At 37.8% G+C, this 20,399-nt stretch overlaps 2 protein-coding genes across 3 annotated transcripts in view; both read right to left on the bottom strand.

Annotated features, from left to right (window-relative positions):
• Positions 1-14,291, bottom strand: part of ADAM32 (ADAM metallopeptidase domain 32) — a 157,329-nt gene extending 143,038 nt beyond the window's left edge. The window contains exon 1 of the mRNA XM_029936316.1: positions 14,242-14,291. Within this exon, the coding sequence (XP_029792176.1) occupies positions 14,242-14,287 (46 nt within the window). The 5' untranslated portion in view covers positions 14,288-14,291. The remainder of the gene's footprint in view (positions 1-14,241) is intronic.
• A 2,796-nt stretch (positions 14,292-17,087) lies between these two features.
• ADAM9 (ADAM metallopeptidase domain 9) overlaps positions 17,088-20,399 on the bottom strand; it is a 122,510-nt gene continuing 119,198 nt past the window's right edge. For both annotated transcript variants that reach the window (XM_029936284.1, XM_029936287.1), the window contains one exon: positions 17,088-19,037. In XM_029936284.1, coding sequence (XP_029792144.1) covers positions 18,944-19,037 — 94 coding nt within the window. In that variant the 3' untranslated portion in view covers positions 17,088-18,943. The remainder of the gene's footprint in view (positions 19,038-20,399) is intronic.

Genomic DNA, 20,399 nt, shown 5'->3' with positions numbered 1-20,399 from the left:
AGTCTTAGTTATGTAATAGGGGACAAATGTTATTAAGCCATGATGATACAGACATAACACATATAATATGTCAGGCAGTGTAGCAGAAGAGGAATACCTTAAGTGCATACTGATTTCTTTAAATTTATTGCAGTATGGCCCCCAAAAAATGTGAATTAAAGTTGAAAATCAAGTTATAGACATAGAAACATACTTTAATGGCATAACAGTATAGAAGAACTAAAATTTAAAGTAACCACAGTCATGTAATAAAAAGGAGAGCCAATAGTGGGAAGAAGTAGTAAGACACTAAATTTTCTAATTACTCAGTGAGGAATCACTATTACTGCCTAAATAAACATTTTAATCTATTATGTAAAACACTATCAATTATATTTACACAAAGGCACAAAATAAACTGAAAGTCATATTTTAACAGTGAAATACTTTACCAAAAGTCTGAAATCAGAAAAGTATGACATAATTAAGAAGTTCTAATTGTAGGGAGCTGCAAAGATCAGCCGCCTGCAGGCAAGGAAGTGTCACTCCCTGTGGGGAGCTGCCAGAAAAACAAAGATCAGCCGTCTGCAGGCAAGGGAAGTGTTATTCCCGATTCAGAGCTGGAGACAGCAGCCTGGAGAGCCAGTAGAACAAAGATCAGCCGGAAGGCAGAGTAGTGTTAATCGCTCCCCGGCTCAGCGCTGCAGACTGCCAGTCTGAGCCTTCTTACCAATCCCTTAGGTGCTATGTTGAATTTGCAGTTTCGGTTTCAGCTCTGGTCTCCCCTTATTTACTTGACCCTGTTTCTTAGCAACCAACCTAGGTCAGCTGCCTTGTTTCCCGCCTTGAACCCTATATAAGGTGTGTATTCTCTCAATAAACTGGGGCTTGATCAGAAACTTTGTCTTGCCTCCATTCTCTGTGCTCCCTGCCCTACCCTATTCTCACTCCCTCCCTCAGGAACCTGCGTCAACCGATCAGCGGGCAGGCTGGGCTGGAACAGACATCTAATAACAAAAATTTCAGCTTTATCAATAAATGTAAGTAACCAACTAAATGAAGCAACCAACTAAAGAAAATCTTCAGATTGGATCCACAAAATCAAAACCCAGTTACTCAGACCTTGTATGGAATACTAAACACTTGCTCTTCTAAGCTAATACTGATTTTTGAGGACCTAAAATATAACTGTAGTTCACTTCAGGAAAAGATGTATTCTTAGAAGATGACTGGTGATACATGAAATTTAGGTTCAAATCTGTGAGTTTACTCGTGGGACTACAAATTCGTCCTATTATAACTTGCCCAATTACAGAACAGTACGTGGAAATAGATATAATCAGTATCTTATGGAGTCCCCGTCTTGCCTCCCTGACCCATAGAATGAGGACTATCATAGCAGGAAGTCTGTGAATATCATAATGCACCATCACCTAAACATTAAATCAAATGTTCTTTTAAATCCAGAAGGTAGTCCAACCCTGAAAAAGAGCAGTGATTCCTATTCTTTTCCTATTTTGTTTGATCTGTGCAGATGACAAGCAATAGAGAATGGGTTGTCTTAAGTTTAATCAGGTGACATAAAACATATTGTTTGTAGTAACAAATATTGTTCCAAATATAGTCTCTTTACTGAAGTAAAGCAACACAGACATTGGCACCTGCAAGTATCCCCTGACAGAAAAAGGGGTTTTCTCTATTCCAATAAGCAGCAAATTCCAGGAGCAATCTAACTTAATAGTAAAAACAAATGTATTTTCACCATCCATACTGCCTCACGTCTTGAAACATTTTTAGTTCTACTTCTTCCTAAACCCTAACATCTCATTATCTGTGGTAAGGGGAATAATAATTCCTCTCAAAGATGCCCATACTCTAATCCTCAGAACCTGTGAATATGTTAGGTTACAAAGCAAAGTATATTTAGGGTTGCCAATAAACTGACCTTAAAATAGGGAATTTATCCTGGATTATCTAAATTAAGAAAGGAAGAAGTGTTAGAAACAAGGTAAGTAGAAAGTGCTACTATGAACATTGGGATGCATGTGTCCCTATGCATCAGCATTTCTGTATCCTTTGGGCAATGAGAAAGAATGAAATCTGGCCATTAGTAGGAAAGTGGATGGACCTTGAGGGTGTCATGCTAAGTGAAATAAGTCAGGCGGAGAAGGACAGATACCATATGTTTGCACTCATAGGTCTAACAGGAGAAACCTAACAGAGGGCCATAGGGAGGGGAAGGGGGAAAGAGAGTTGGGGAGAGAGGAACACAAACCATGAGAGACTATTGAATACTGAAAACGAACAGAGGGCTGAAGGGGGAGGGTGGGGGGGAAGGGGATGATAGTCATGGAGGGGGGCAGTTGTGGGGAAAAGCACTGGGTGTTGTATGGAAACCAATTTGACAATAAACTATAAAAATAAAAGAAGAAAGCAAAAAAAAAAAAAGAAATAAGTAAAGAAAGCAGTAAACAGTGGATAAATCTAAGCAAACTTGACTGAGGAAACAAACAGTAATAGAGATGATGACTAATTAGGAAAATAAATAAAAGTGGCACTAAATACAGGATAACAATAATATGTAAGAAGATGAGAGTGGTGTCTGACAACTTTCTATTCTCATTGCTGGAAGAATGAAAATGGCAGAGAAGTACAGCTGTATTGAGGTCAAAATATATGGAACACCAAGAAAATCTATCTGCGGAGTGACAGAAAAATCTCCACAGGTGGAAGGACAGAGCTGTGTGTATGTGAATTGGGGAACATAAAACAGTGTGGGCACAGCGGGGAGGTATCTCCTTCTGTAGAGAGACAAAAGGAAGAGAAAGAGAAGCTGTGGGTTGTAGTATTATGTTAGGACAAGAGAAAAACCTCTCCAGACCACAGACTGGGATACAAGAAATATGGAGAGTGCCAGTCTCTGCTTTGCAAACAGCCATAGGAGCTGAAGACTGGAGTTTTCAAAAGCACCCGACTTTCTCTAAACCCAAGCCACTGATGTGTGTGCTTGCCTGCTGGGGAGGGAAGCAGGCCTAGGGTGCGGTAGTGATCTCAGGGGCACACTGGGAGAGAACAGTCCCCTCCCTTGAGTACTGTGGAAATAGGGCATATTGCGCCCCAGGACAAAAGACTCTGTGGGGGCCTGCCATATTATCAGGGCTGAGTGGTGCTAGCCCAGAACAGGATCCAAGAGGTGCTCAACCCTTTAAGACCAGGGGTTTTGAATCCCAGCCGAGTGCCCAGAAGGCACAGAACCTTGGGGCAGGATAAACTGGCCACCGGAGCTGCCCTGAGGGCTGCCTGAACGGCGTGGTTTGAGACACCTGGTCTGGGGAGGAGAGGCTGGGTGTCGCCACTTTTCTCCCGTCACCAACTCGGTGAGGCTCCAGGGAACAGGCCAGCTGCCCTCGGGGAGGCGAGGCCTGCCAAACCAAACCCTGCACCTCCATGCCTGGTACCAGCCCCTCTATTGGAGTGAGACTGACCCTGATCACACCAGATCGCCTCTCCTCCGCACCAGCACAGCCACTGGGCCCAAGCACCAACAGAAAACTGTCCTGGAGTTTGTATGTTAGTGTGTTGGGCTCTCTCTCGCTCTCGCTCGTTCGCTCGCTCTCTCTCCCTGTTCTTTTCTTTCTTCCTCTTTTCTCTTCTTTTTCTTTCCTCCCTCTTCTTTTTTCCCTTTGGAATCAGGCTCATAGTTTCTGATCTGATTTTTGGCCAATTCTAATTATATATATATTTTTTCTTTCTCTTTGTCTGTTTAATCAGGCATTTTTACTCTATTCTTTTTAAACCCCTTCTATATCCCCTGCTTTATTTTCCTTCCTCTCTTTCTGGATTAAGACTTATAGTCTCTTTGATTCTCTGCTTCATCTTTTTTTTTCCACCCTTTTCATTTTTCTCGTAGTATGGAATCAGGTCCCCCGTCGTTTCCTTTTTTCCTGGGTTACATCAATGAACAAATCAAAGCGCATCTGGTGGAAGGTCTAAACAATCCACCACTATGAGTAAGGAGGAGCTTTGAAGAAGACTGAACAGTGGGTTAGAGCAGCCAAATACACAGCAGCAGAGTACACACAACACATTCCAAAAATACTTCCTGAAGTGTCAGGCCCTGGACAGTGTATGGCCCCTTTTTAATACAGTAGTTCTCATAGGTGCAGGACACATAACAAACTATCAAAACATGTAAAAGACAGAAACCTAGCCAAAATGAGGAAACAGAAGAACTCTCCTCAAAAGAAATTCCAGGAAGAAAGGACAGCCAGAGAACTGCTCAAAACAGATGTAAACAATATATCGGAGAAGAATTTAGAGTACCAGTCATTAGACAATAGCTGGGCTTGGAAGAAACCCATAGAATACAGCAGAAAATCTATTGCCACGGAGATCAAAGACCTAAGAAATGACCTAAGAAATGTTATAAATGAGATGAAAAATAAACTATATGCAGTGACAACAAGGATGGAAGAAGCAGAGGAGAAAATGGGTGAAACAGAAGAGAAAATTATGGAAAATTATGAAGCGTAAAAAAAAGAGGGAAAGGAAATTACTAACTAGACCACAAGGGGAGAATGAGAGACCTAAGGGATTCAATGAAACGAAATGACATCCATATCATAGGAGTTCCAGAAGAAGAAGAAGTGAGAGAGGAAGGGGCAGAATGTTTGAGCAAATTATAGCTGAGAACTTCCTTAATCTCGAAAAGGAAATAGGCATCCAAGTCTAAGAGGGACAAAGCTCCCTTCAAAATCAACAAAAACAGGTCAGCACCATAACATATCATAATGAAATTGGCAAAATTCAAAGATAGAGAGAGAATTCTAAAAGTAACTAGGGACAAACAGCCTTAACCTACAAGGGTAGACACATAAAGGTAGTAGTAGAACTGCCCACTGAAACTTGGCAGGCCAGAAGGAGAAGAAGGAAATAGTGAATGTGCTGAATAGGAAAAATATACAGCTAAGAATCCTTTATACAGCAAAGCTATCATTCAGAATAGAAGGCGAGATAAAGGTTTTCCCAGACTAAAAGGAAACTGACCAGTGGGAGTTTATAACTACTAAACCAGCCCTACAGGAGATCCTAAGGGGGACTCTGTGAGTGGAAAGCAGCAAAGACTACAAAGAACCAGAGACATCACCACAAGCATGAAACCTACAGATAATACAATGACACTAAATCCATATCTTTCAATAATAACTCTGAATATAAATGGACTAAATGCCCTAATCAAAAGATATAGGGTATAGGGCACCTGGGTGGCTCAGTTGGTTGGGCGTCTGACTTGAACTCAGGTCATGATTTCATGGTTCATGGGTTCGAGCCCCGCATCAGACTCTGTACTGACAGCTCAGAGGCTGGAGCTAGCTTCAGATTCTGTGTCTCCCTCTCTCTCTGCCCCTACCCTGCTCGTGCTCAGTCTCTCTCTTTCAAAAATAAATAAACATTAAAAAAAAGACATAGGGTATCAGAATGGATTAAAAAAAAACAAGACCCAACTATATGATACCTATAAGAGACTCATTTTAGACCTAAAGACACCTGCAGAGAACCATCTATTGTGCTAATGGATGACAAAAGAAAGCCAGAGTAGCCATACTTTATGCCAGACAAACTAGATTTGAAAAACCAAGACTGTAACAAGAGATGAAGAAGAGCATTATATCATAATTAAGGAGTCTATCCATCAAGAATGGCTAAAAATTATAAATGCTTATGCCCCCAAGTAGAAAACCTAAATATATATATCAATTAATACAAACATAAATGCATGCCTAGTGTCATTGTCTTTTTTGGAATAAGTAACATTCTTAATTTTGGACTTTGTTAAATTAAAATTATAAATACAAAACACATAAGGTTGGAATGAGATTTTTAAATGGTATCAAATAAAAAGCATAATATATAGAAAGTATAAAATATCATAACAGACTTAAATACAAATATACCTTCCTTGACAGCTGTATGGCTTTTTCAGTTTACTACCTGCATCTGGAAATTTCTGGGCCCAAGGGTTGTTTTAATTCTTAAATAGTCAAAATATTTTTTAATCTGAGTTTGCTGTTCTTTTGCTAATACACTACCTTCAAAACTTAGTAGTTTCTCATCTAGTTGCTTTCAATATAAGTAACACACACACAAAACTTTTAGTCATAATTCTCAAATCTGCTTTATTTACTTGCCTTTTATATTCTAGATGCTTGGCCCCTTTCAGACAAATGATTTGCAAATACTTTTCCTGATTCTATAATTTCTTTGCCTAACTCCTATTTCTCCCTCCTTCCCCTCTCATCTCTCTCTTTCTTTCAATTTAATGATGGCAGCCTTGAGTCTATCTGGTAAAATACATGTCCACACCCTTAATTAAAGCTCTGCCCTGAGTAATTTTCTCTAATTGGGAGTTTTTACTGACACTTTGGTGCTCAAACCTTTCTAAATTCTATTTCTTACTATTTGTAATCTGGAATAAGTCACTTTTTAAAATTCTGAAAGGCTCTGAATTTCTGGATTTATTCCCTATCATTTTTTTTAACAAACTGGACAACTGTTTCCTGAGATTATATCCTTCTCTTACACTTTGCCAAACTTGGATAATGAAACTGGCCTCCAGCTGCAAAAGATAACATATCCATTATCCAACTTTGGTAGAATTCGGTCAGTCATACAGTTTATTATAACTTTATGAAATATACTATGAAACATTTTGTAACTTCTTAACATATATCTCCATTTTTCCAGTTTCAATTTTTTGTCATCTACTATCCATTACCCATCTTTCATTGCCCAGAAGCTCAAAGACATCTATTTTATTATGGTAGCACACCCCTGTAAAGTTCCAATTTCAGTATTGGTCAACTTAGGCTGACCAGGCTATTGAATGGTAATGAATAAAACATTGAAATCTTAACACAATAAAAGCTTATTTGTTTTTCATGTTAAGTTTGGTAAGGGTCACCAGAAGCTCTTATTAAAGTAGTGACTCAGAGATCTAGGCTCTCTCCATCTAGTGACATCATAAACTCAGCTTATAACCTCTAAGGCTACTGTGACATCAGAAAAGAGAGATGGAAGAAAGATTCCAACACTTAAGCGCCTTGATCCAAAAATTACACACCTCATTTCTTCTCAAGAAGAAAAGTATAATGACCCAGTCTAAATGTAAAAAGGCCAAGAAATGTGGGGGAAAAAAATAGATACTCAGGGAGCACTAAGGAACTGCCACATAAAAGGATGTAAAATATATATTTACAGCAAATACTAGCCAAAGGAAAGTTGATGTAGGTATGTTAACATCAGCACAAATAGACTTTAATGGGGCAAAATGTATTATTAGGAATAAATAGAGGCAGGATATAGTTAATAAAAAGAAACCAGAATGAATGCAAAAGAATAAAACCTGAGAGACTATTGAATACTGAAAATGAACTGAGGGCTGAAGAAAGAAGGGGAGGGGGGTAGGGGGTGGTGGTAATAGAGGAGGGCACTTGTGGGGAAGAGCACTGGATGTTATATAGAAACCAATCTGACAATAAACTATTTTAAAAAATGAAGCTGGAACTCCACCTCACAGCATATATAAAAATAAACTTAAAATGGATCAAAAACCAAATTTAAGAGTAGAACAATAAAATTCTTAGAAGAAAAAAACAATAGTAAATCTTCATGACTTTAGATTTGGCAATGGAATCCTAGATAGGACACCATAAAAATCAGCAACAAAAGAAAAAATTATACTTCACCAAAATAAAAAACTTTTGTGAATTAAAGAACACTCACAAGAAAGTAAAGCTAGCCAACTCAATGAGATATTTGTAAATCATTTGTCTGAAAAAGGTCTAGCATCCAGAATGTAAGAACTCTCACAGCTTGACAACAAAACCAACCCAATTTTAAAAACAGGCAAGCGACTTGAACACTCATTTCACTTGACCACAAATGGTCAACAATCACATGAAAAGATGCTCAACATGACTAATCATTTGGGGAATTCATATCATAGCCAAAAGGAGATACTAAGACATACCCTCTAGGAAGACTATAATCATAAAAAAATAAAATAAAAATAATGTGGTGGCAAGAATGTGGACATCTGGAACCCTCGTAGGAATGTAAAATTTTGCAGCCACTATGAAAAACAATGCGACAGTTCCTCAAAAACTTAAAAATAGAATTACCATATGATGTAGTAACTCCTCTTCTAGAAACATATATGCAAAAGATTTTAAAATAGGGACTCAAACAAGTACAAGTACACATGTTCATGGCAGCATTAGCATTATTCTTAATAGCCCAAAAGGAGCTGCAACCCAAATATCTAGCTACAGATAAACATATAAAATGAAATATATATGTATCCACTTATATTCCACACAATAGAATACTGCTCAGCCTTACAAAGGAGAAAATTCTGACACATGCTGCAAAAGATGAACACTGAGGGAGTTACGTGAAATAAACCAATCACAAGAAGAATACTCCATAATTCCAGTTATATGAGGTACTTGGTATAGTCAAATCCACAGGGACACAGAGTAGAATGGTTGTTTCCAAGAACTGCAGGGAGAGGGGAATGAGGAGGTGATTAATGGATAATGAGTTTCAGCTTGGGAAGGTGAAAAACAGTTCTAGAGATGAACAGTGGTGATGGTTGTACAAGTGATGTACTTTATGTCATTAAACTGTACATATAAAAATGGTTAAAATGAGTACCAAACAAATAATAGAGCTGAAAAATACAATAAACTAATTGAAAATTTTAGTAGAGGGGTTTAACAGCAGACTAGACAAACAAACGCTCAAGGAGTTCATCACCACTAGATCAGCCTTACAAGACATGTTAGAGTTCTTCATGCTGAAACAAAATGACACTAAATAATGGGAAAACATATGAAATTATAAAATTCACTGGTGAAGCTAGAAAACATCTACAAAAGTAAGGGGAAACTGAATATAGATATTTTCTTCAATTATCTTCTTAAAAAGCAAAAAACTGTAAAAACCAGCGAACAAAGAGTTACAATTATAAATTTTATGTTATGTGTATTTCATCACACTTTATAATTTGTTTTACAATGAGTACAGTGCTTCAATTTTGCAAGACAAAAAGACAATAGATTACACAAGAATGTGTATGTACTTAACACTACTGACCTGTACACTTAAAAATGGTTAAGAAAGAACATTTGCAGAAAACAAATTTAATATATAAGTCAATCACTTTCTTATATACCAGCAATAAACAAGTAGAATTTGAAATAAAAATAGTGTCATTCATCTTAGCATACAAAAAAAAATGAAATAATTAGATTAGGCCATGTACATGGAGAGAATGACTCAATATTGACAAAATGTCAGTTCTTCTCAACATGGCTCTGCAGATCAATACAATCTTTTTTTTAATGTTTATTTATTTATTTGAGAGAGGGAGAGAGAGAGAGAGAGAGACAGACAGACAGACAGACAGAAAGGGGGAAAGAGAAGGAGAGAGAAAATCCCAAGCAGGCTTCATGCTATCAGTACAGAGCCCAATGCGGGGCTCAATATCATTTACCATGAGATCATGACCTCAGCTGAAATCAAGAGTTGGACACAACCTAACAAGCCACCCAGACGCCCCTATAGATTCAACACAATCTAAATCAAAATCCCATCAACTCATTTATTCTAAAGTTTATATGGAGAGGCAAAAAATCTAGAATAGCAAAATCAATATTGAAGGAGAAGAATAAAGTTGAAGGCTGCAACTATCTGACTAAACGACTTGCTATAAAGCTACAGTAATCAAGAAAGTGTGGTCCTGGTGAAAGAATGGACAAAAGAAATAGACAAAACATCAAACAGAATAGAGAACCTAGAAAAAACCTACATAAATGTAGTCAACTGATCTTTGACAAAGGAGCAATGGCAAAAAGCATGAAAAAAGAAATATATGACACAGACTTTACACACAAAAATCAACCAAAAATGGATCATAGACCAAAATGGAAAATGCAAATTATAATTAGGTATAGCAATGATATTTTAGATAAAACATCCACAATGCATGAGAAAACAATTGATAAACTGTACTTCATTAAAAAGTTCTCAAAAAAAGACAATGTCAAGAGAATAAAAAGTCACAGACAACACAATGGTAGAAAATATTTGCAAAAGGCATATCTGATAAAAGACTGCTCATCCAAAATATGCAAAGAACTCTTAAAACTCAACAACAATAAAACAAAGAACCCAATTTCAAAATGGGCAAGAGACACCTCGGTAGCTCAGTCAGTTGAGCATCCAACTCTTGATTTCTACTCAGCTCATGATCCCAGGGTGGTGGGATCAAGCCCTATGTTAAGCTCTATGCTGAGCGTGATACCCTGCTTAAGATTCTCTCTCCCTCCCTCTGCCCCCTCCCCCCACTCACACTCTAAAATTAAAAAAAACTAAATAAATGGGCAAAACACCCAAACAGACACCTCTTCAAAAACATATATACAGATGGCATATAAGATGATGAAAAGATACTCTATATCATATGTCACTAAATAATTGAAAATTAAAATGAGATACCATTACACACCCATTAAGATAGACAAAATCCAGAACACTGACTACATCTAATGCTGACAAGGATGGGAAGCAACAGGAACTCTCCTATTGCTGGTGGCAATGCAAAATGGTATAACTACTTCAGAAGACAGTTTGGCAGTTTCTTACAAAACTAAACATACTCTTACCATATAATCCAGCAATCCCACTTCTTAGTATTTGCACAAAAGGACTGAAAATTTTTGTCCAAATAAAAACCTACACACAGATGTTTATAACAGTTTTATCCATAATTGCCAAAACTTGCAAGCAAAAAAGATATCCTCTAGTAGGTAAGTGGATAAACTAGTACATCTAGACAATGAAATATTATTCAGTACTAAAAATAAATAAGGTGTCAAGCCATGAAAAGACATGGAGGAACCTTAAATGTATATATCTAAGTGAAAGGAGCCAACCTGAATAGGCTACATACTTAATGATTCCAACTACATGACACTGGAAAAGGCAAAACTACGGAAACAGAAAAAAGTCAGTGTTGTAAGGACTTAAGGCAGAGGGAGTGATGAATAGGCTGAGTGCTGAGGATGTTTAGGACACTGAAACCACTCTATATAGTGGACACATGTCATGATACATTTGTGAAATCCAAAGAATACACACAGGCAGAGTGAATCCTAAGGTAAAGTATGGACTCTGGGTGACAATAAAGTATCACTTTGGTATTATCAATTGTAACAAATGTACAGGATGTCAGCAGCAGAGGCTGTTTGCATGCGTGAGGACAGGATGTATGGGAAATCTCTGTATCTTCCTCTTAATTTTGCTGTGAACCTAAAATTTAAGCTTATTCGTTTTTTTTCTAATTGTTAAGATGGTATATTTTATGTGTATTTACTACAATTTAAAATAAAGAATTAAAAAACAAAGGTACTTGCTCAGCATCACTCATCATCAGGGAAATACAAATCAAAACCACACTGAGATACCACCTCACACCAGTCAGGGTGGCTAAAATGAACAAATCAAGAGACTGCAGATGCTAGCGAGGATGTGGAGAAACGGACACCCTCCTACACTGTTGGTGGCAGTGTAAACTGGTGCAGCCGCTCTGCAACACAGTGTGGAGGTTCCTCAAAAAATTAACAATAGAACTGCCCTATGACCCAGCAATAGCACTGGTGGGAATCTACCCAAGGGATACAGGAGTGCTGATGCATAGGAGCACATGTACCCCAATGTTCATAGCAGCACTGTCAACAGTAGCCAAAACATGGAAAGAGCCTCAATGTCCACCAACTGATGAATGGATCAAGAAGATGTGATTTATCTATACAATAGAGTATTACATGGCAATGAGAAAGAATGAAATATGGCCATTTGTAGCAAAGTAGATGGACCTAGAGGGAGTTATGCTAAGTGAAATAAGTCAGGCAGAGAAGGACAGATACCATATGTTTTCACTCATAAGTGGAACAAGAGAAACTTAACAGAGGAACATGGGCGAGGGGGAGGGATAAAAATAGCTGGGGAGAGAGAGGGAGGCAAACTAGGAGAGACTCTTGAATACTGAGAACAAATTGAGGGCTGATGAGGGAGGGGGCGAAGGGAAGGGGTTGATGGGCAGGAGGAGGGCACTTGTGGGGATGAGCATTGGGTGTTATATGGGAACCAACTTGACAATAAACTGTAAAAGAAAAATAACACAAAGGTGCTACATTAAAAAAAAAAACCTCATGAGTAAAAGGCCCATTTAAAGTTCAAGATCCCATGAATTCTTAATACAGCATATTTTGAAAAGGTTCATTGATATGTTTTAGACTCCATATGGCAACTAATTTAACCATTTATCAGGTATTGATGTAGTATACAAAGAAAACTGGTAATATCTGAAAAGACTATTAAAAATTATGTATTTTAATACATAACTACATAAACTGGATTTTCTTCATACACTATTTCATATAAAACATAGCAACAGATTCAATGCATGTATAAGTATATATACATGTATATATAAGGATACATATATATATATGTATATATATATAAGAATCTGTCATCCATTAAGCCAGACATTAAAAAGATTAACAAAAACGTAAAATCATAAGGTGTCTGGATAGCTCAGTCGGTTGAGTATCCGACTCGATTTTGACTCAGGTCATGATCCCAGGATTGTGGGATCAAGCCCTGCCTCAGGCTCCACACTTGGCGTGGAGCCTACTTAAGATTCTCCCTCTCTCCCACTGCCCCTCTGCCCCACTGATACTCTCTCTCTGAAGAAAAAGGAAAAAAAAATGTAACATCATGCCACTGTTTTGTTTCAGAAAATAGATTTTACTTTTTAAATGTGTTACTTGTATTAATATATAATAGATATACCGACCGCTGTTATTTTTAAATGAATTAATAAAAATTCTTAAATTTCTATATTAACTTCTAATATCACAACTGGGTATATACAAAATATAAGCAAAAGCTCTGAGAATTTCTGTAATTGTTAATGTGAAAAGAAAAATTCCAGAAAGTTTGCAAACCATTGCATTAAAATATCATGTGTGTTATGGTGAAAGTTTGTGTCTCCTCCAAAATTTCATACTAAAGTGCTAACCCCAATGTGATAGTATTTAGAAATGGGACCGCTGGGAGATAATTAGGGTTAGGGGTGGCCATGAAGGTGAATCTCTCATGATGGGATCAGTGCCCTTATAAGAAGAAGCACCAGAGTTTGCTTTCTCTCTCCACACAGAGAGGCCATCTGAGTACACAGCGAGAAAGCAATGGTCTACTAGCCAGGAAAAAAGACCTCACCAGACACTCATCATGATGATATCCTGGGCTCTCAGACTTCCTGTCTCTCTAGAACTGGGAGAAAATAAATTTCTGTTGTTTAAACCATCCAGTCTAGGGTATTTTGTTATGGCGGCTCAAGGTCACTAACACAGCATATAATATAGCAAAACAACTGGTAACAATACAAAAGTCCATTAATAAAAGAACTGGCTAAATAAATTGTGGTGCCTCCAAACAACGGCCATGCAGGTGGGGGAAAAGGCATTCCATGTACTAACACAGGATAGCAAGATGCAGAAGAGTGTATGAAAAGGAAAATAAGAATATATCTAAAATGTTTGCTTGCATCTAAACCACCACTAATATATGTTACAATTTTGTGGCTTCTTTATACCACTCTTTGTATCCTGCCATAATGGACCTTTGTCACTGTCAGCATAGCAGACACTGATTTTTATTTTTTTTACCTGCAGGACAAATTACTGTTTTAGGTATGCCGGACTAGCTATGTTGGAACAAGTGGTATGTGAAGGGAATCAGGGTTTTGTTTTTATTCTGTTTGGATTTTGAGTGGAATTCAGGAAGAATCTAGGGTGCTTCTGAGTGCATGGTACGTTAGGGCAGTTCTGTGAAGGGCATGACACACCTACAGGAAAGGCCGCCTAACCTGGGTTAGGTTCGGAGAGGAAGAGATCTGTCCCTGAGTTCACTGAATTGGTCTTCCCCTCTAGGAAGTCACTTGTGTATCCCAACACAACGCCCCCTAACGGCCGGATTTCAGGCTGACAGATCAAAAGAAACCAGAAAGCAGATCTGAATGGAGTTGGGCCACCGCTTGACAGAAGCAGGAACTCGTTGAAAGAAGGAAAAGAAGGAAAAGAAAACCTTCCTCTGCCCAGACCCAGTGTTCCAGGGGCTCCGCTGCCCTACCAGGTCCTGATGCCAGGAGACCCCGGAGCCCAGCAAGCAGCAGCATTAGGAGGAACATGGTGTGGCTTCTGGGCGCCGAGAGTGGACTGGGCCTGCGGCCGTTGGGCGCGCTCGTGCAGCGACGGTCTCGCGAGGCCGCTGCCCCCGAACGGTAGTCGCCCTCAGCGCACCCACCTTGCTCCCTGCCTAAGCCCCGCGTGCCCGCAGCTCTTCTGAGGTTATCCCGACCCCCACCCCCACCCCGCAGCGTTCATGTTAACAGACCTAACAGAACTAGCCCAGTAACTGTACACCGTTTTGTATCACACACGTCCAGACGTTTTGAAAGACAAACATGCAATACTTTCTGAATTTAAAACCATATACATACACACACTCATATTTACTAAAGCTGGGTTTCTAAATAAACAAAACAACAAAAAACTAGCCAGATCTATGACAGACATTCCAAGAAAGGGAAAAGTAAGATTCTGATATCTCTGAGAAGAGCTTGCTGTGATTTTTCCCCCAGAGCTACTGCCCAATGCGCTGTGTAAGCAGGCTGTGACTACTTTTTACTCCAATCTGGTTCTTCAGGAGCTCTTGGCCAGATGTCAGGTGTTAGCAATCTCTTGTTCAAGAACTTCTCAGTACAGTGAATACTCATTCATGTAGTCTAAGAGCTGGAGGAGAGTTCTAGCCATAGTTTCAGTAGGTATGTTCCAGTAGAAAAAATTTCTAAATTCCAAGCCCAGGCTGCCGCCTATTTTCTCCTATCCCACAATGTTTTGGCCACTCCGATTTTTGGTCTTTCCTGAATAAACACTGCCTTATTCCCTGGGACCACAATGCCTCCTCCCTCTCAGCCTCACCTCCAGTCTCTATCTATGTGCACTACCTTTTAATTCTTTTGAAATCCCAAAGAATGAATTAATCCATCATACTAAGTAACTGAGAGGCAGACACACAGACTAAAAAGCTCGGTGGACCCACACCATAAAGCTCACTTAGAGAATCACGTCTTAAATTGACATGTGAGATGTGATTTTGCAGATGCATAGGACTTCAACAGGCCCATCTAGGCCTTAAAAAGAATAAGATAAGCAAAAATAAGGCAACCAAAATCTACACTCAGCTTGTATCCCAACAGAACAGCCAACACTAGACTAACAGCTTCCAGGCAGTAGTTGAGCCAAAAGCTGGTTTCATCTTGCTTCATAGTATTAGAGAACAATTACAGTAAGTACTTATACTTGTCAATTTGTGGTATGTTGGATGAATTCCTGGTTTACTTCTCTTCTTCAATATTTCCTGTATAAATCTTTAATAGAGCAGACTTTATTTTATTCTTACTTGTGCATATAGTTCTCTCCATAACAGTTTCATGTCCCATCCAGAACTTATATATCACAGTGCCTAACATGTCTCCTAGATGATCAAGTTTCAGGAAACATTTATGGAATTCAATAAAATCTGACTTGTGCTTAGAAAACCTGGATTGTGCTTAACTCTATGGTTAAAGACCCAGGCACCTGCTGAAGACAAAGAGAAAATGTAATATCCTGAGCTAGGTAATTTTGTGAACATATAGTCAAACAGGGATATCAAAGTTACATATAATATGTCTAGTCATTAAAGTGTCATTAGCAGATATTAAAGAAGGAAATTTTGAAGTGACACTTATGGCCAACAAATTTTACAATTTTAATAGCAATCCAGAAGAAATCAAGGCCAAACCTAAATGAAAAGCACATATGCAAAAATATATACAGAAGTAAAAGAAGTTCACTGATCAAAGTCTTCTAGAAAATTTTTTTTAATGTTTATTTATTTATTTTGAGAGCAAGTGAATGAGTGGGGGAGTGGCAGAGAAAGAGGGAGAGAGAGAAAATCCCAAACAGGCTCCATGCTGTCAGAGCACAAGCCAACACAGGTCTCCATGTCACGACCACCACGACCTGAGCCAAAATCAAGAAGTGGATGCTTTACTGACTGAGCCACCCAAGCACCCCTTTTAGAAAAACTTTATAAGTATTTAAAAATCCAAGGAATTATCTAATTCTGAGAAAAGTGTTGTTACATAGTTAAAATATTACCAAGATTTCAGTGATATGAATTACAATAGCAAAAACTGAGACAATATGAGAGAAATACACAAACATTTTAGTCTTACATGAATTCATTTAGAGATTTAAACTGAAATGAAGAATCTTCATTTGGGATTGTTTATACTGTTTTTTTAACACATGTTAGGGACACCTGGGTGACTCAGTCCGTTAAGTATAAAACTTTGGCTCAGGTCATGATTTCATGATTCATGGGTTTGAGCTCCACATCACAACTCAGCGCTGACACTGCAGAGCCTGTTTGGGATTCCCTCTCTCTCCCTCTCCCCCGTTGCACGTGTGCTTTCTCTCTCTCCCCCTCAAAATAAATTTTTAAAAAGTAAAAATAAATGAACGCATTGTTAATTCATTAATGAGGAAAGTGGTAAGGTATTATAGCCAGTTCAAAGGAGAATCCAAAGATCAGGAATACTGAAATAAATGTGCCATTGGAGGCAAAATAGGGAGGGATGTCAGCTGAACCTCTCTCTGCTGGGCAGAATTTACCTTCACATCTATGGACAAGAATTATTTTGCATTGCTATCAGTTATCTACAGCTTAGAGTTGTAAACAGTTCCATAGAATCCTATAGCTAGGAAGGGTAAATTGGTTCTAGAGTCTAGACTCCACACAATGCATAATTTTCCACTGAAGTATAAATTTTCCCCTATATGTCTATATCCTACTGTTCCTTTAAATTTCAAAAAATTTTAATGTTTATTTATTTTTGAGATAGAAGAGACAGAGACAGAGACAGAGAGAGGAAGCACAAGGGGGGCGGGGCAGAGAGAGGGGGAGACAGAATCCGTAGCAGGTCGCAGGCTCTGAGCTGTTAGGCACAGCCCAATGCAGCGCCCATGAAGGCGAATCATGACTTCAGCTGAAGTCAGACTCTCAACCAACTGAGCCACCCAGATGCCCCATATCCTACTGTTCTTTTAATGGACTACCTGGCCCCTGAGCATTTGTCCACCCATGTCCTACGTGCAATTTTTAACGTATACATTGTTTTAAAACAATGTACCACTTTCAGAGAACTGAAATACTGGTCTTCTTCAAAACTAATCTGTTTTCCTTTAATAACAAAAAAGCCACTGTGCACAATTTGCCAGAAATCTGAAAATTAGTGGGATAATATCTGTATACGTTTGACTAGTAGTTTTATCTAAAACTAATATGATGTTTTAATTAATAAGCTTATAAATGCTGGATAATTAGAAAGTTACTGGGTGACACCAAACAGAATGTCAAGTATTTTATTTATTGTAAATGTTATATTTATATATGTATATATACACAAACCAAATTTTTTTGAAAAACTAATGAAATTTAGTTAATAAACCTATTATTAAACTTTATTATGAAAGGTTATGAAAAAATTTTAAGTGTTCAAAATTTTACCATTCATATCATTTTTTCCAAAGTAAAAATTCATTTTTTTTACACAGCTGGAGTAACAACTACTACACACCACACTTGCTTTTTTTGCATTTATCTAAAGAAAACCTTTTCTAACTTTTCTCCAGCCTAATTTCTTTGAAAACATTAGTATCAACAGAGACATGATCCAGCACACCTTAGTAAATGTAAACATTCTAAATTATATTAATAGCAAGCTTTGAAGTTTCAGATTTTAAACTTAAAGTGCTCATAAAATTCTCAAGTGGTTTTATGATATCTCAATTTGATTGATGATATTATGAGAGCTCCTGATTTGTTATAGCCACGTATCAACAGCATATCTGATTAGTTCTATTAAATACTCCGTACCTTAAAGTTTCATTTATTTAAAATAATGCTATTGTAAAAGAATGCCATGCTTTAACATGATTCATAATAGAATTTCTATTATTAAATTAATTTTTCTAATATTCATTATCCATAGATAGATCCATAGACTCTATTATCTTTAGAATCCATAGAATCATTTATCCATAGAATGATCATAAAAATGGAAGACAATAACTGGGTGTGAATACACACATACACACTTTTGGTATGCTTTGTACTTCCAAAATAAGATTATGATCTCTTAATTGTGGGTTTTGCCCAGGCTTCTGGAGACAGAATGTTCCTTTGTGTAGTGAATGAAATAGACAAGATTCTAGCATATGACGATTATTAATCCATGCAAGATGAAAAATATTAGATATTATTGACAGCTAATTAGTTTTCACAGGTATTAGACAATCACGTATTCAACCAGAAACTACATTAATGACAACTAAGGTCAAAATTCAGAATTACACTTAAATGCTTAATGACAAAACTTAAACCAATACAGTTAATTTAAGAATCATTACAATAACATGTTTAAAATAACATAATCCATGTTCGGAGCATTAACATCACAGAACGACTGAATAAGACAGATTCAGTGATGGAAATGGAAAAGTTATTCTAAGCTCCCTGGCTTTACTGTGTTTTGTATATTTCTCTATTCCCACTACTTGAGTTCTGTTTTTCTATGTTAGTAAAATTTGTTTTATGGTATTTTGTTTTCATTCATAGTTGCAGCAGGAAGAAAGGCTTTTCAAGAAAATATCAGGAAAAAAAAAAAAGGATTATCTTAGTTCCCTGAAGATATCTGCCAGAGTAAAGGTTAAAAAAAAAAAAATCAAGTAAGGGAACTATATAAAGGAGGTGCAGGTGCAGGACGAGCAGGAATTAAATGTCCCTGAGATGACACTTTCGGTTGTGGTGGAGGTGGCCTGTAAGGGGAAAAAAGACAGGTAAGCATGTGTTCCAACTGCATGAAATACTACTACTTCATTACAAGCCCAATGTAACATCGTCCGTGTCACTGCTGACAATTCTTAAGAGTAATTATATTCTGAGATTATTATTCATCTGAGATGCAATGGCTAAAGAATACAATCAGCGTCTAAAATGGAGTAACTACCACAAAGTAATGCTATTCTATAATCAACATTGTATGAAGGTTCTAGTTTATATATTTTTTAAAATAATAGAACATGAAATAGAAAAGACAAATTGTAAGACACAAGAGGTCACTAGCTCCCTATTTACATAAATAGAGCTGAAATTCCAACTCCCTCAAAACATAACATCCAGTCTGAGAATTAAACCTGCTATGACTTCTATACCTGTGCTTAACCTCTCTACCCTTTCTTACCCTCTTCATCCAATTCTAGTATTCCTCTACTCTAGTAACACCCTAGAACATTACCTGATGGATATCTGTCTTACAACTTATATATTCCTCTCGTGATGCGCAGCTGGATTTCAATGCACTCATTACATAATAAAGATTATACATGAGCATAATGAGCACAATTGTAATTTGAAGGACTTCTGGGGGTGGGAGAGGTAAGATGCATTTTATATACTGCAAAATATCATAGTAAATGTTCCTCCTTGCTGATTTTAAGCCCATCTATTGAGAACTGAAAGATTACAGTTCTTGTGTTTTTCAGGTCTAGAATTTCCAAATAATTCTTTTATTAAAGTTTGTATTTCTGTGCTGAAATTCTCAATCTTGACTATTTATTCTGTGACATAATTATTACAGTTATTTTAAAGTCTGTGTCTGGGGGCGCCTGGGTGGCTCATTCTGTTAAGCCTCCGACTTCAGCTGAGGTCATGATCTCACATTCGTGGGTTCGAGCCCCGCGTTGGGCTCTGTGCTGACAGCTCAGAGCCTGGAGCCTGCTTCTGATTCTGTGCCTCCCTGCCTCTCTGCTCCTCCCCACTCATGCTCTGAATCTCTCTGTCTCAAAAATAAATAAAATATTAAAAGTAAAAAAAATAATAATAATAAAGTCTGTGTCTGATAGTGCCACCCGCTGGATTGCCCTCTGAATCTGTTTCTATGGTCTAAGGCTGCTCTTGTTTTAGTCACTTGTCTTTTTTTATATGTCTGTTTTTGTGATGAAGGGCCAAACATAAAAAAAAAAATTACAGAAATAAAGCTGAGAATCTAGTTTGCCCTTACTGCTGGGACCCAACACAAAACCTGGGCTGTTTGCCAGGGTACTTCCTCGTTGGCAGGGCTCCAGGCTCAGTCCCCGCAGCCCTGTGAATTTGTTGTAAGCTCTCCTCAACTTCCTAGC

This window comes from Suricata suricatta, chromosome 1 (assembly GCF_006229205.1).
Source record: "Suricata suricatta isolate VVHF042 chromosome 1, meerkat_22Aug2017_6uvM2_HiC, whole genome shotgun sequence".
NCBI classification, from domain to species: Eukaryota; Metazoa; Chordata; class Mammalia; order Carnivora; family Herpestidae; genus Suricata; species Suricata suricatta.
This window is presented reverse-complemented; position numbering and strand designations above follow the sequence as displayed.